Source organism: Drosophila rhopaloa, unplaced genomic scaffold (assembly GCF_018152115.1).
Source record: "Drosophila rhopaloa isolate 14029-0021.01 unplaced genomic scaffold, ASM1815211v1 contig_196, whole genome shotgun sequence".
Taxonomy (NCBI): domain Eukaryota; kingdom Metazoa; phylum Arthropoda; class Insecta; order Diptera; family Drosophilidae; genus Drosophila; species Drosophila rhopaloa.
The window spans coordinates 191,564-208,915 of NW_025335079.1; the positions used below are offsets into that span (position 1 = coordinate 191,564).

At 42.2% G+C, this 17,352-nt stretch overlaps 1 protein-coding gene across 1 annotated transcript in view; it reads left to right on the forward strand.

Moving 5' to 3' along the window:
• LOC108049103 (lachesin) overlaps positions 1 to 16,743 on the forward strand; it is a 162,389-nt gene extending 145,646 nt beyond the window's left edge. The window contains exon 9 of the mRNA XM_044459362.1: positions 16,355 to 16,743. Coding sequence (XP_044315297.1) covers positions 16,355 to 16,545 — 191 coding nt within the window. The 3' untranslated portion in view covers positions 16,546 to 16,743. The remainder of the gene's footprint in view (positions 1 to 16,354) is intronic.
• The last annotated feature ends 609 nt before the right edge of the window (positions 16,744 to 17,352 follow it).

Below are 17,352 nucleotides of genomic sequence, written 5' to 3' on the forward strand. Positions count from 1 at the left end.
CAGCTACGGTACAAGAACATCATCCTCACTAATTAGGGGCGTGAAAATACAGTTGGAGTGAGGAAAAGGGTATGGGTAGGATGAAGTGTTATTGTTACTAAAAGATGAGTATCAAGGTGAAGGCAAGATGAAAATTGTTGCGATTTTCGTTTCGAATTGTTGATGTTGCTGCTGCTCGCGTTTCCCCACAATTGGGAGCTGTAGGTCCAGACTGGCTTAAGCGTTGAATTGTAGAGCAGGACCTTGAAGTCAGGCAGAGGGGGGAGCGCGCGTTTATAAGCCAATGGAGACTGTTTGATTTTAGTTTTAGGTGAATTTTCTTAGCTTCGATATGTCTCCGCCATGTAAGTCTCCTGTCTAGGTGGATGCCAAGGTACGTTACATCGTCAGCTTGTAGAAGTGGCGTGTTATTTAGGGTTAGCGGGGGACACGTTTGTCTGTTAAGAGTAAACGTTATATGTTTACACTTTTGCGCATTTATTTTTATACGCCAGTCTGATAACCACCTCCCCACTACAACGAGATGATCAGCTAGTAGTGCTGTTGCCGGAATTGGGCATTTGGACCGACTTATGATCGCGGTATCGACTGCGAATGTAGAAGTAGTTAGCCGCTCGTTCGTGGGGATATCTGCGGTGTAGAGGAGAAATAGAGTTGGACCAAGGGCGCTACCTTGGGGAACTCCAGCCTCTATAGTGCATCTCATGGCGAAGGCTCTGTTGTAAAGGTACGATTCAAGTATACTGTGAGTGTTTCCCGGCAGTATCGTTCTGATTTTATGCATAAGGCCATCAAGCCAGACTCGGTCGAAAGCCTGTGCAACGTCAAGGAATACCGCACTGCAGTATTCTCGGAGCTCGAATGCAGTCCGTATTTCTGTTGTTAGTCTGTTGACTTGCTCTATTGTTCCATGGCTTTCTCGAAAGCCAAATTGGTGTGCTGGAATAACGTTGTGCTCTTTCAGATATGGGATTATGCGCGTCAAAAGGCATTTTTCGAGCAGTTTTGACAGACACGAGAGTAAACTTATCGGTCTGTACGAAGCTGGTATTGTGTGATCTTTTCCTGGCTTTGGGATCATTTTTATTACCGATTTTTCCATTTTTTTGGAAAATAGCCAAGTCGTGTAATCCCGTTAAAGAGTTTACAAATAACCTCAACTGCACAGTTTGGAAGTTCGATTAACATTTTGGGAGTTATTTGATCACCGCCTGGGGCCTTTTTTGGTTTCAATTGCTCGCTGATTACTTTTGCAACTTCATTTGGTTGAAACAGAATTGGCTCCGTCTCAGATTCGATTCGAATTGACGGCGACGGTAGTGCGAATGAATTAGTTGCAGGGTTTGGCTGGAAAACATTTCGAAGGTGCAAAGCAAATGTACAAGCTCTGTCTTTGTCGCTTCTGGCCCAGCTGCCTGAAGAGTCTCTTATGGGAATTACTGTTTCGGCCGGCGCACTTAGATTTGGGTGGGCCCTCCACAAGGGATGCTTAGTGCTGGTGGGTGAAAGTTTCAAAATGTACTGGCGTTGTGCTTTTACTTCTTCTTGCCTTAGAGCCCTGGTAAGTCTGCGACCAGCTTTCTTAAGACTTTGTTTGGAGGATGGCGATCTGCTAGTTTGCCAAGCACGTCTGAAACGTCTTTTCTTCAGAACAAGCTGTTCGATTTCAAGGTTAGTTTTGTGTTGGTGTGAGTGCCCGTCGCACCCTTGCGGTGTTTAGACTTTGGCTGCTGCGACGAGTACAGATTCCAGTGCATCGGCATAGCAGTCGATGTCCTCCTTGATGTTGAGCTGTGGAGTTAGCTCAATGTGGGAACTTACGTACATTTTGAACTTCAGCCAGTTGGTTCTATGCGACGTCAGCCTGCGAGGGTGCTCGATTAATTCCGGGCTTTGAAGAAGTGTTATAAGCACAGGTGAGTGGTCCGATGATAGATCCAAAAGCGATTTTGCTGATATCAGATTGCGAGAAATGTTTTTTGTCACAGAAAAATCAATTAAATCAGGTAGTTTTCTAGGATCTGTAGGCCAGTATGTAGGGCTGTCTCGTGAAACGTAGTCCAGTTTGTTGCATATTTTAATGAGTGCATTATATAATTGTCTTCCTTTGGGGGTCACAAGGCGGGATCCCCAGTGCGTGTGTTTGGCGTTGTAATCTCCTGCTGCTATAAATCGCTCACCAAGTGCATTGTAGAAGTCCAAGAATTGGTCTTCGGAGACTGTAAAGCGGGGTGGGCAGTAGACAGCGGCAATGGCAAGGTTGCAGTTGCCCAACTGTAATTTTATCGAAGTAGCTTGCAGATGATTTTTTGCAAACCGTTGGTGAAAGTGGTGTTTGACGCGGTCTCCTATTAAGATGCCAGTTCCGCCATGCGCTTTACCATCTGGATGATCGGTCCGTAGAATGTGTATCCCCGTATTTTAAAGTTATATTTGCTGGTGAGATGCGTTTCTGCCAGCTACATAACGTCGATGTGGTTTTCGTTCAGAAATTGAGTTATTTCAGGTTTATGCCGTGAAACACCGTTGGCGTTCCACAGAGTTATTCGAAGGCTAGGCATGGTTTAATTGGACTGCTGAGCTGCAAGCATTTGTAACAAGATATTTTGGTTTTGCATAAGGGTTTGCATTGTGGTTTTCATGAAGGACATAAATTCCATCATATTTTGTTGCAAAGTAATCATCATAGATTCCATGTTACTTTGTGGCTGTCCCATGGTCTGCTGGATGTTATCAATTTTCGGCTCTATGTGAGCTGTGCCTGATCTTAGAGCACTGGCGTAAGACATTCCGTTTGTGGTAATTGAAAGGCCAAATGATGATATAGCTGCTTTTGCGAAGAAAAGTTCCGGTGTCGTTTGTGATCTCATGTAAGTGTTTTGTGTGTTCAGGGAGCGTGCCGTTGTCGCTCGTTGCATCCGACTTTTCATCACCTTGTGGACAGCCTCTGTAGTTTGCGGAGTGGTTTCCTTGGCAGTTTACACACTTTTAGTGAGAGAGTCTTCCTTGTTGGCATGGCAGGGTTCGGAGCCGTGGCAGTTTCCACAAGCTACACATACTGACCTGAGGGTGCAGTAAGGCCTGGTATGACCGTATTCCTGGCAATTTGTGCATTGCACTGGCCCGGTCCGTTTGTGCGGCTCTTCCACTGTGATCCTACGGTGCAGAAGGTACTGCAACTTGTAGATCGGGTGCACTGCGTTTTTTTTTTCAAAGTTCTGCTGTCTGGCTCCAGCTCGACCTTGAAGAGTGGTTGCGGCTTCTTCTTTTTGTTCATAATGTTTATAACATTTTTTGCGCAAAAACCGTTTTTCTTTTAAGGCCTCTGTAATTTCGGAGAGGGTCACATCGGGTTCTATTCCCTTAAGCACAACTTGCAAACCTTTGCAACTTTTTTTTTTGGCATCGTTTAAGTACTTCGACACTGCTCGGAAATCGTCTTCGGTTTTTCGCTACCTTTCATAAGCGGAATAACATGAAAGTTATCTTTTCCGACAAGCTCAACTATTTTGTTGACTAGGGCATTCGGGATCTTCTTCCGAATAAAAATAGGTGGGGGCTTTAGTTTCCTTGGGGCTAATTGTTCGGACTCTATTTCAGGCTCCGCCAAAATGGAAAATCTATTTTTATCTAATGGCCCGGGGTTTTCAGGGCCTTTGTTGGAACGATTTATTTTTGGCTTATTGCCGTCCGAGTTTTTTGGGGGTGTTAGCTTGCGCTTGGAGATATTAATGTAGCGATCCATGCCTGTCTGCATGGCCGAACCCGCTTGCAGAATTGTCACTTCTTCTACCGTAGCTTTGTTTTTGCCGTTTGCACCGATTTTTGCACTTGGTTGTGTTGTTGCTTTACCTGCAGCACAAGAAGAGGGTGGAGTCGTTATTGCATTGTTGGCGACAGAGACCGTTGTAGTAGTCGTAGTAGTTGCTGTTGTTGTTGCGCTAGGCGGCAGAATCTCTGTTGGAGTCTTGCATTGCTTACTCCATGGCGTATGAGCGGTAAGGAGCAGGGCGGGAGAGCCAGAGCTAACTCTCTAGGTTTTCGGCGGTCAGTAAACTTGCACCTTCAAGCACTTTCGGTTCTAGAGTATTACTCGACACCGTAAAATAAGCATTGTTACGGGCCAAAGAAAGACGACGTTTGTCTAGCTTCTAAAGTAACATCAGGTGTAGGATGGTAAGTGGCTTCAGGATTGGAGACTGGGCTAATTCGAGTTACGAATGCATTGGCCAGCAACCAATTGTGGTATGTCGATGGGTGAGTTTACCATTTAAAAGACAAAGCTTGATGCATCAGGTAGACATACTAAATTGATATGTTGTTGTCTGATATATACGCGTAGAAAAACCACGTATATGTAGAAAGCGCAGCCTGCAGTTTTGTCGGTGATAAGCTTTACGCGCATGTGAGTGACCGCGACGAAACGATGAGCAAGCAAATGCACCAACAACAACACAAGTGTAGAAGTTTGCGGTAAACTCAAGAATAATGAAGAGCAAAGCAAACACGTGAAACAATTTTAGATAATATAATGATGCAAATTACGTATAAGCACTAACCATACAACATATAGACTGGTCATTTCATACAACGAATTTGGTCACAAAATTTTTCAATCGGGAGGCCCCAGTGCTGGAATCAGCATCATATTTTGTTGCAAAGTAATCATCATAGATTCCATGTTACTTTGTGGCTGTCCCATGGTCTGCTGGATGTTATCAATTTTCGGCTCTATGTGAGCTGTGCCTGATCTTAGAGCACTGGCGTAAGACATTCCGTTGGTGGTAATTGAAAGGCCAAATGATGATATAGCTGCTTTTGCGAAGAAAACTTCCGGTGTCGTTTTTGATCTCATGTAAGTGTTTTGTGTGTTCAGGGAGCGTGCCGTTGTCGCTCGTTGCATCCGACTTTTCATCACCTTGTGGACAGCCTCTGTAGTTTGCGGAGTGGTTTCCTTGGCAGTTTACACACTTTTAGTGAGAGAGTCTTCCTTGTTGGCATGGCAGGGTTCGGAGCCGTGGCAGTTTCCACAAGCTACACATACTGACCTGAGGGTGCAGCAAGGCCTGGTATGACCGTATTCCTGGCAATTTGTGCATTGCACTGGCCCGGTCCGTTTGTGCGGCTCTTCCACTGTGATCCTACGGTGCAGAAGGTACTGCAACTTGTAGATCGGGTGCACTGCGTTTTTTTTCAAAGTTCTGCTGTCTGGCTCCAGCTCGACCTTGAAGAGTGGTTGCGGCTTCTTCTTTTTGTTCATAATGTTTATAACATTTTTTGCGCAAAAACCGTTTTCTTTTAAGGCCTCTGTAATTTCGGAGAGGGTCACATCGGGTTCTATTCCTTAGCACAACTTGCAAACCTTTGCAACTTTTTTTTGGCATCGTTTAAGTACTTCGACACTGCTCGGAAATCGTCTTCGGTTTTTCGCTACCTTTCTAAGCGGAATAACATGAAAGTTATCTTTTCCGACAAGCTCAACTATTTTGTTGACTAGGGCATTCGGGATCTTCTTCCGAATAAAAATAGGTGGGGGCTTTAGTTTCCTTGGGGCTAATTGTTCGGACTCTATTTCAGGCTCCGCCAAAATGGAAAATCTATTTTTATCTAATGGCCCGGGGTTTTCAGGGCCTTTGTTGGAACGATTTATTTTTGGCTTATTGCCGTCCGAGTTTTTTGGGGGTGTTAGCTTGCGCTTGGAGATATTAATGTAGCGATCCATGCCTGTCTGCATGGCCGAACCCGCTTGCAGAATTGTCACTTCTTCTACCGTAGCTTTGTTTTTGCCGTTTGCACCGATTTTTGCACTTGGTTGTGTTGTTGCTTTACCTGCAGCACAAGAAGAGGGTGGAGTCGTTATTGCATTGTTGGCGACAGAGACCGTTGTAGTAGTCGTAGTAGTTGCTGTTGTTGTTGCGCTAGGCGGCAGAATCTCTGTTGGAGTCTTGCATTGCTTACTCCATGGCGTATGAGCGGTAAAGAGCAGGGCGGGAGAGCCAGAGCTAACTCTCTAGGTTTTCGGCGGTCAGTAAACTTGCACCTTCAAGCACTTTCGGTTCTAGAGTATTACTCGTCACCGTAAAATAAGCATTGTTACGGACCAAAGAAAGACGACGTTTGTCTAGCTTCTAAAGTAACATCAGGTGTAGGATGGTAAGGGTCTCCAGGATTGGAGACTGGGCTAATTCGAGTTACGAATGCATTGGCCAGCAACCAATTGTGGTATGTCGATAGGTGAGTTTACCATTTAAAAGGCAAAGCTTGATGCATCAGGTAGACATACTAAATTGATATGTTGTTGTCTGATATATACGCGTAGAAAAACCACGTATATGTAGAAAGCGCAGCCTGCAGTTTTGTCGGTGATAAGCTTTACGCGCATGTGAGTGATCGCGACGAAACGATGAGCAAGCAAATGCACCAACAACAACACAAGTGTAGAAGTTTGCGGTAAACTCAAGAATAATGTAGAGCAAAGCAAACACGTGAAACAATTTTAGATAATATAATGATGCAAATTACGTATAAGCACTAACCATACAACATATAGACTGGTCATTTCATACAACGAATTTGGTCACAAAATTTTTCAATCGGGAGGCCCCAGTGCTGGAATCAGCAGGCCCCGGACACTTCGTGTGCCTTCGGGTTCTAATTCTTATTTTGACGCTCGCGCTCGAGTTCGGTCGTTCAGTCGCAGAAACGCGCATTTTGAAGAAGGTTGGCCTGCGCTTGAATTGGGCTTTGTATGTATGCGTGTTCATGCATTCTCATACAGGGGTGCATGTGTGCGATCATTTCATTTCGATGCAGCAAGAATATTTTGTCTTTTGCTACTTTTCAGACTTGGTACCCTAACAATATGGGCGTATTCACTATTGGGTTAATGATAAAAATAAGAATATTATATGTTACAGTATATTTTTTAATATTTCAGCATAAATTTCATCTTGGTTTACAAATTCAAATCAGTGGTAGCAAAAAAATGTTTTGCATATATGAATGTATTCCAAATAATATAAATCAATCTAATGAGATAGGAACAGGGCACATCGCAGTCGGTGTCTGCGCTTAGTGGTTCAGAAAACTTCAAACCAAATCAGCTTTGGTTGTTGTTCTGCGAGCGGATGGTGCCTGCATACCCTACCGACGATTGAATTTTAGGGGCGGGGACAGAAACAAGAACGTTTTTTAGGACACTGGTTTTGAATGTTATATTTAATGATAATTAATTTTATAATTTTTTTTATAGTAAAAATCATTAAAAGTTTACTTCTTGATTTAAAAGAGTAATATAAATTTAAGAAAATCACTTCGAATATTTTTTGTCTGTACATTATAGTCGTTAAACAATTTGTCCGGGGCCTGCTGATTCCAGCACTGGGGCCTCCCGATTGAAAAATTTTGTGACCAAATTCGTTGAATGAAATGACGAGTCAATATGTTGTATGGTTAGTGGTATAAGTCACTGTTTTTTACGATAAAAAGCTTTTCGTTTTAATTAAGATCAACGAAAACTAGACAAAATGACCAAGATGACTAAAGCTCCTGGCATGGACGCGATTGATGTCAAAGTAGCAAAGGCTCTGCCTAGGTCGGTCATTGCGCAGCTCTGTCTCCTCTTCAATGCTTGCCTGGACCTTGGTCATTTTGCATCACCTTGGAAACGTGCATTAGTCACAATGGTGGCAATAGGCCGATTAGTTTGCTGTCCACTTTATCCAAGATTTTTGAGCGGATCATGCTTGGTGGACTTCTAGCTATTAACGCCTTTGAAGACGCACTTCCAAGCCACCAGTTGGTTTCTTTAGTCGCCATTGTTCTGTCGAGCAAGTGCTCAGAGTAGTTAACCATGCTTTGGGTGCCTTCGAAGATCGCAAAAACTGCTCAGCCGTTTTTCTCGACGTTCGACAGGCCTTTGACAGGGATTGGCACGAAGGACTGTTCTACAAGCTAATGCCGCGTTTGCCTGAAAGATTCTGGTTTCTCATTGTATCGTTCTTACTTATGTAATAGGGAGTTTGGTGTAGATATTCGTGGACACCGTTCTGTACTTCGTTCAATTCGTGCTGGTGTCCCGCAGGGAAGCGTCCTTGGTCCGGGCCTGTACACATTTTACACTTAGGATCTTCCAAACCCACCACTACGTCCGCCTCCCGACGTGTCTAGACATTCTTGGACAAATTTGAGTGCTCGGCTTCTCGATGGAACATTGCGCCAAATGTTGACAAAACGTAGCATGCCACATTTGCTCTCCGCCCTGGATGGGAATAGGCTCAAGCACGAAGATAAGTTTACGCCTTATGGGAATAGGCTCAAGCACGAAGATAAGGTGACGTACCTCGGAGTTGCCCTGTCGCCCGTCGCCTTTGTTGAAAGGGACAAATTGATCGAGTTTGTGGATCAGCAAGAACAAAACATGACAAAATGGACTGGCTTCTTCGTGCATTACAAAGGCTCTCAGGAGTAAACTGGGGGTGAAGTGGCACCATTATGTAGAAAACCGAGTAATGTTCCAGGACACGAAAGTGCCGACGGTAACGGAGACGATTTGTAAGTCCTCAAATCGATACCGGGAACGTCTGCTCACACATACCCAAGAATGGAGCACTCGCTATCCGCTTTTTTTTTGGGATCTTTAGAAATAATTTGACAATACACGAAAATAAGGTCCATCCTTGTGAGGCGTGTTCAACAATAAATATAAAAAAACGACTTTAGTAGAGGACATCTCAAAGGCTGTCAGCTAACTTTGGATTGTGCCTTGCAGCTCTTTCAGAGCGGTTCCGGACTCTTGGGGTACCGCCTGAATGTTGAAGAGGAATTTCAACTGGATATTGACAAATAACCGTCGATTCTCGAAGCGGTCGGTGAGGCCTCGCCACGCGGAGATAAACACTTCATTGGTCAGCGGGGCTTCGGAAATAATGGCGTACGCATCGCCACTTGTTTTGGATAACAGATGGAAAAACTTCTCCACCGGTGTGAGACGCAAGTTGTGGATGCATATTGCGGTGAAAACATCTCTGAAGGTGGGCGACCGAAGATAATCACCAGGGTGTGGGAACACTGACGGAAGCCTGAGTGGACTGGGAGGTGGCCTTGTCTGCTAGGTCCTGAAGCTGGACAATACACCTCGAATAGACGGAGTAGCAGTAATTATACTTGGATTCAATTACTGTCGAGGTGGCCGTACTGTCGTACTGTCGGCCCACGCTCCGGAGCGAGGAAGCTGCGAGTGAGCAAGCGCGGGAGCGCAAGAGGGGCGAGAGCGAAAAGCTCGGAAAACTCAGTGAGCAGCGGCGGTACAGTGGGCCGCCGACCTAAACAAATCTTAATAATAATGTTTAATAAAGTGCTGACTACTTGAAATTTTAAAAATATTAGTTAAAGAGCGGCATTGTTAACTACTTTAATTTCCTATCTTAATCGGCGATAAACGTGTGAGCTGCCAAGCTGAATCCATCTGATTAAATTATTGTTTTTCTATTTTAAATATTTTTTTTGTAAAAGATCCCAAGGTGAGTAGCATTCCTTGAATAAAATTTTGAGTTTTTTGGGAATAAGATCGGAAGAGTATTTGATCCAAGTTACCCTCGCTAAGAGAGATTTTCACAATTTTAATTTTAGATGATTCGATCGCCATGTTGATCGGGAATTTATCTAAGAGATGTGCAGAAATTAGTCGAGAAGTTAACTAGAATTTCATGCACTGATCGGGGTCACCAAAATGTTTGTAGGCTTATTACTTTTTTTTTTTTTTAATATAAGTTGCCGCTAAACCAAAACATGAATTGGGTTGGAGAGATTATGCGTATGAGACCCAAAGACATAACGATGCTCCCTCGTAATAAATGAGAGAGCAAATGAAAACACAAGGATTACTTTAGTACTGACCTTATCAGGGCAAATTTCGGGTTTATAAACACGATTTCAGAGTAAAGGGGGACCGTATTGAAGAAGTCGCATGTGGTTGTTAGCCATGTATACATTGCTTTGCTAAGGTTCTAAGATATAAAAAAAATGCAAAGCAAACATATTTGTGTCCCACACTAAGAATTGTCGGCGAGAGTTAGTATAAAATATAATCTTGGTATACCAACATTACCTAAACTTATAAAATGGCTGCATTGCGTTCATGGTTTCAGAATTAGGCAATACAGTTAACTTTGTACTGGGAAGAGTCCTCACTTCGGAAGTCGCCTTAAGCTTTACGGCGCGTACAAGACCTTCTGGTCCATGAGAAGGAAATACACGGAACCTGCTAGTGGGAGATTTAAGTCTTTGACGCGACAAAGCCTGAGATTAACGGAACCTGCTGCTGACTCCCACTTTCATCTCCAGAGTCGCGAATGGGGAGGTATGAAACTCAACTTGGTTCCATCAATGACGAAGGATTGGGCTACATTGTTTTGATGCTCCTGCGAAAATAAAAGTTGCTGCATTTCATCTAGAGCATGTTAGCGTGTCTGTGCTGAGGTCGGTGGGCAATAACAAGTGTATGGCTGAAACGCGGAACTAGTAAGGAATCTGGTCCAAAGCGGGATAAAATGTTTTCGCCAACGTACTCAAACAGCGTACCAATTCATGGTAGATCTACCGGACACACGTAAGACAGAAGCACTGCCCTTCCAGCACTCTGGCTGTGGGTGGTGCTACCAGCCGCAAGAAATGCAGTGTCTGCATAGGTGGATGGGAGTGTACCACAAGCTGTGAAGATCCGAAGTGTAAATAGTATACAATACCAGACCAAGAACGCTGTCTTGCGGGACACCCGCACGAATTGTGCGTAGTTCAGAACAATGACCACGGCTGTTTACAGCAAACTGTTAGCCAAAAATGAGACGATGAGCAGAGTCTTTCATGCCTAACCCTATCAAATGCCTATCGTCGAGAAAATCGCCTCAGAAGTATTTGCGATCTTGAAAAGCAATCAGTACATCGTTAACTTCTCAGCGCACTTACTCGATATCACAATGGGGACTACGGAAGCCAAGCTGGTGGTTTGGAAGGGGGTCTGGAAAGGCGTTAACAGCTTAAATCCTAAAAAGCAGAATCCGCTCGAAAATCTTGGAGAAAGTGGACAAGAGTGGTTGAGAAAACTCAACCAAATTAGCTTTTGTTGTTGTTCTGCGAGCGGATGGTGCCTGTATACCTTACAGACGAATGCATTTCAGGGGTGCTGGGACAAACAAAAACAGCTGTTCGGCTTTTATTTTGTTTACACTTTTTAGGACACATGTTTTGAATGTTATGATTAATTGTTATTGGTCGATTTATTTTTTTTTTGGTTCGCAGTGTAATTTTGTTTAATGTTGTTATTTAATGATCTAGTTGTATATATTTATACCCTTGCAGAGAGTATTATAATTTTGGTCAAAAGTGTGCAACGCAGTGAAGGAAACATCTCCTAGCCTATAAAGTATTTATATTCTTGACCAGGATCGCGTCCTGAGTTGATATTTATATATCCCATATAATTAATTTTATGACCGATGCTACCCGTTACTGTCACTCCCTTACATTATAAAAGAGGTTGAAAAGGGAATATATGTCAAATTCAAAAGAAGTATGAGTATTAAGAATGCATCATATGAATCATTTTGGGGAATATAATTTACAGAATATTCTGCAAGGGTATATCAACTTCGACTCCGCCCGAAGTTAGCTTTCCTTTCTTGTTTTATGTATGTTTGTTCTCAAAAGTTTTCTCAACCATTCAAGAGCAGTCGTATTTTAAGTGACACAGACTTCGATATGCCCTGTTCCTTTTTCAGTATATTGGTTTCTATTAATTCGAATACATACATATATGCCAAGCATTTTCCTGCTACCACTGATTTGAATTTGTAAACCAAATGAAAATTTATGCTGAAATATTAAAAAATATATTATAACATATAGTATTCTTATTTTTATCATTAATCCAATAGTAAATACGCCCATATTGTTAGGGTACCAAGTATGATAAGTACCAAAAGACAAAATATTCTTCCTGCATCGAAATGAAATAAATGCACACATGACCCCTGAATGAGAATGCATGAACACGCATACATATAAAGATAAATTCAAGCGCAGGGCAACTTGTTCAAAGTGCGCATCTCTGCGACTGAACGACCGAACTCGTGCAATGAGTGCGCGAGCATCAAAATAAGAATAAGAATGAGAGAGCAAAAAACCCAGCGCACACGAAGCGTTCGGGATGGGATTTAATTTTTAATTTTCATTCTCGTCTACTGGACGCACAGCATCAGGAGGGTCAAAGGGAAGCCCGAACCTAGAGATTGTTGTCCAAACTTCATGCCTTCTTGCAAGATAAATAGAGTAAAGAGACTATCTTTTGCAATCAGCGATCAACAGACAAATCGGTGTTACAGGTTACGATCAATTGCACTAGGCTTGGCCGATCGCAGCGCTTTTTTTATCTCTGACACAGTAGCCTTTAACCTTGCCATATCGATGGGATGTCTCGTCCTTATCTTGATGTTTTCTATCCTGAACAGCAATTTCCGGGCTCAAAGAGTACCAAGGTAGAGGAGGAATTTGGTCAACTAAGGACTCAGTAAAAAATCAACAAAGAGAAGATGCTTGAGTCAGGGCAGTAAGTTGAGTACCAAAACTTCTTATATCCGAACGCCGGAGTTTTGGAGGCAACGTAGAGATATATCAGGAGCGGAATGTTATCACAGGAAAGACCAAGGCATTCCGAGATAGTAAGGTGGTTTTTTGTCGGTCCAGACGGCCCTGTCTGTCGAGCGCCACACCTTTTTCGATTCTTATTTGAATTATACAGAAGTGTTATATATCAGAAGCTAAATGAGTTTAGTCATAGAACAAAAGTGGACTTTTTGGTTCATATGTTTCTTTCTCAATTTATCTTAACATCTTAATTTTAGAAAATAATTTCTCGCTGCTGGGCCCCTGACCAATGCGGCCCCGGGTAAATGACCTCCGAAAGTTCCCGGATTTGATTAATTTCGCCGTGACAAAAACATATCTCGCAATCTAATACTCGTTGCAGCAGTCAAATCTCCCAACCACAAGAAAAGGAAGTACAAGTAAAAAAATACTATAGATCTTATAGATCAAATCCTGGCACAAATCCACGAACGAAATAAAAAAAGTCAATAGGGAACTAAAACCAAAAAAGGTACCCGGTGGTGACTTACTAACACCAAAAATGCTTTGTATATTCTTCAATGGGATCATCAACTTTGGCTACTTCACAAAGAAGTTTAAAAAATTTTCTATCATAATGCTACTAAAAACCGAAAAAGACCAAAAAATTCCGTCGTCGTACAGACCAAATAGCCTGCTACCATTTCTGGAAGCACGCAATGTCATCCCGGCATACCAGTTTGGCTCCCGAAGAAACCATGGAACCATCGCGCAAGCGCAACAGAATAAAATCAGATATACGCTCAGTATTCGAGCATCGAGAATATTGTATTTTCGGAAAAAAAAACTCATAAAACTGGTTACGGCTTTGAAAAAAAAATGAAATCGGTAAAATATTTCGTAAGGTTTTATAAATCAAGCATATTAATTTGTATTAACTTTTTCATTAAGGAATGACCCATCTATTCAATCCATTTGTTATCGGTTAATTATTTTTACATAGTCTAACATTGTAAAAACAAGAAAGGAAAGCTAACTTCGGACGGAGCCGAAGTTGATATACCCTTGCAGAATATTCTGCAAATTATATTCTTCAAAATTTTTCATATGATGTATTCTTAATACTCATAAAAAGTCCCAACTTCCTAACTTTAAAAACACCAAAGTTATGGCATTTCCAATCGTTCAGTTATATGGTAGCTATAGGAGCCAAAAGACAACTTTTGGGAAAGTTTCAAGCAGATAGCTTTAAAACTGAGGGACTAGTTGGAGTAGAAACGGACGGACGGACAGACGGACGGACAGACGGGCGGACAGACGCACGGACAGACGGACGGACAGACGGACATAGCTAGATCGACTCTCCTGGTGATGCTGATCAAGAATATATATACTTTATAGGGTCGGAAATGTCTCCTTCACTGCGTTGAATTGAATTGAACGCAATGTTTTACTTCTTGTTCGATACACTGCAGTGATCAAGTATATTTTTTCAGGTATAAAGGATCATCTTTAGTCATGGAGTTTTTTCGATACCAGCTATTATACCAGTTACATGGTCGTTGATATGTATGAAACAAGTTGAATGAAGCATACATATTCTTGATCAGTGTGTATGAATGTCGTGTGAGGAGTCTTAAACTCCCCACAAATCCCGAAGCAGGAGGTCGGCTTAGAGAAATTAAGGGCATCCAGGTCAAACGGGAAACATACGGAACTTGGACCCTCATATGGCAAGGGCAACGAGGTCATACAGTAAACTGTATAAACATACTTCAGTGGACCTTGGACCCGAGCTCGGCGAGGGGAATAACAGCACCTCCAGCGCTTATAAAAGGATGGCGCAAGCGCAGCTCGGGACAGTACGAATGCGAGAATCAAAGCGAGTGCGCGAACGCGGAATAAGTAGAATCAAAACCCATGGACCCGAGGATCAAGATCGCAAAGTCGAGACACCGAACGACGACAAGTATACAAGGCTGAGGGTACAACGCTGAGATCCAACGGTGCTAGGTCGTGGTCAAACCGAGTTCTTGCGCGGTGTCAGGCAATAAAGGTGGCTAGGCGATAAGGCGAAACATCGTTTCACCTGCTAGGCGATACACCTTGCCGGCCCGGTAGGGACCGGGGTCTCGGTGGAGCCTTCCCGATCTCACTCACCCGAAGCAGCAAGCCGAAGCAACGCAGCAGCAAGCCAGGAGCGACGCAGTAGCAAGCCAGGAGCAACGCACCAGCAAGCCAGGAGCGACGTAATAGCAGCAGCGAGGAGCAACGCAGCAGAAGACAGCGAGAACGGGCAACAAAACAGTAGCAATAAGGCTCTATTTTGAGAATTAATAAACCAGCACCAACTGAATCCATTCTGGCGTTATGCTTTGGTCACGGGCAGTCACTCAATACAAATTTGGTGGAACGAACTCACCACCTCTCTGAGCTAGCCGGACGTTTACGTAGCGAGCACGAAATAAAGAATCAGGTCGTTCTAGTCGATATCTCAGAACCAGAATCTAGTTATCCCTACGGTGCGCAAGTTTATTTAAAAATATTCAAACACCCACAAATGGGTCTGTAAATGTTGGTACCAAACTTAATAGCTTTTTTAGCGAATGCCTTCTATTTTAGAAGTGGTTAAGAAATCAATTCATAAATATGACATCTCTGCATATTTAAAAAACGTTGTCTGTCATGTAAGTGATAAAACTGTTAGCGGGAGGCTAGGGTGCTGCTCCCCCTCAGCTTGTGATGCAGTTCGGCATTTTTAAAAGCTATAATTGTCGAAAGGCGACTTAGCCGGGACCTATTTTTATACCCGTTACTTGTAGAGTAAAAGGGTATATTGTATTCGTGCAAAAGTATGTAACAGGTAGAAGGAAGCGTTTCCTACCCTATAAAGTATATATATTCTTGTTCAGGATCACTAGCCGAGTCGATCTAGCCATGTCCGTCTGTCTGTCCGTCTGTCTGTCCGTCTGTCTGTCTGTCCGTTTGAACGCTGAGATCTCGGAAACTAGAAAAGCTAGAAGATTGGCATTTTGCATGTAGATTTGAGGAGCGCAGCAAGTTTGTCACAAGCTGTGGCCACAGTTTTGATGCTATTATGAAAATTTTAATTGATATGTATTTGTTTCGTCAATACCTATCGATTGGCCGAATAAAAGTTTGCCACGCCCACTCTAACGCCCAAAAACCCATTAAACGCTTAAGCCTGGCTAGCGCCTACATTTCCGCCTTTCATGGCCCGTGGTACCAATGTCTTGGGGTAGATGGCGCAATACAATAGCATATTTATATTAAGTTGTTTAGCTGGGTAACGGGTACCTAATAGTCGAGGCACTCGACTATAGCGTTCTCTCTTGTTTTTTTTTTTAATTCGTTAGCTGAATAAAGGATATCTTATAGTCAAGGCACTCGACTATATCGTTTATTCTTGTTACATTGGCATAACATCATAATAGGTATAAAAATTGACCAATAATGTAAGACTAAGAGGTGGTTGTTGAGTATGTAGGCGATGCGGACCATATTTTTATTTGTATATACCAGCAAGGCTAAGAGTTGTATTTTGGGCTCCGATTGCTTTGTTAGGGTATTAGACCATTGATTCCAGATTTGTTTCTTGTCAAGAATTGAAACTTTAATTTTTTCTTAATTTGTACAAGTTTTGATCTGTCAAACCACACACAACTACTGAATTTAAACTATTTTCTGACTTCTCTATATGTATACATTTTAGTGTACACTCATCTACCCACACGTAGCGGATATGAAAAGACTTACAATTCCCCTGGATCCCTACCATCACCTAGTACTCGCTGGATATTTACAAATGGAGGATCACGTCAGCATCCGTGCACTACGAAAGCAAAAAATGCATCAGTGATTTTTTTTTTGATGTTCTGTTTACGTATGTATAACCACGATTAAAATTGCAACTCCATTAAGTTCTTAAAAAATGCTTAAAAATGAGTGGGTACAGCTTAAAAAGTTTCGAAACAATGCACCTTGATTGGCTTTTGCCAAAAGTAAAAATCTTTAAATGACTCGTATATCCCAATATTCACATTTAGATAACTTAGAATAGGTTTGTTTCAAGTAACTTGTAACTTGTAAGACAACGATAAAACTGCGACACGTTTTCTATTGTCAAAAAGCTTTGTTTTTAAAATTAAGATATCGGTTGTTTGGAAGAACACCCACATTATAAAGAGAAACTAATACTTTTAAAAAATAGACATAAGACAATACTGTCATTATTCTCATTCTTAATTAAAGTTAATACCCTTATGTTAATTTCGGTCAAAGAAAATATATTATTGAACAGCTTCATTAGGGTAGTGGATCTAGCCTTACCCGTACTTTCGTCTGTCCATACGTCCGTCCGTCTGTCCGTTTTTATGCAAACTAGAGCCTATTTGGATGAAAAAAAACTCAAATCAAAAACAGATATATATGTGGATATATCTAAATAATACACAAATGTCACCCATTTCACAATTTTACAAGATTTACTTATGGTTTTTAAAATTCTATTCGAAGACCGGGTCTGATCTGTGCAAGGGTTATGAAGAAGCTCAATTTGATTTAAGGAGGACGGTATATATCAAACCTGACTTTGTAGAGCTTAAAGTTTATGCTGAGAGGTTTGTGAGGCGTATCTTGCTAAATTACATTTACAGGTTCTTATTCAGTTCTTTTGTGGTTAATTTTCTGACTTTTGGATTTTTATAGCGA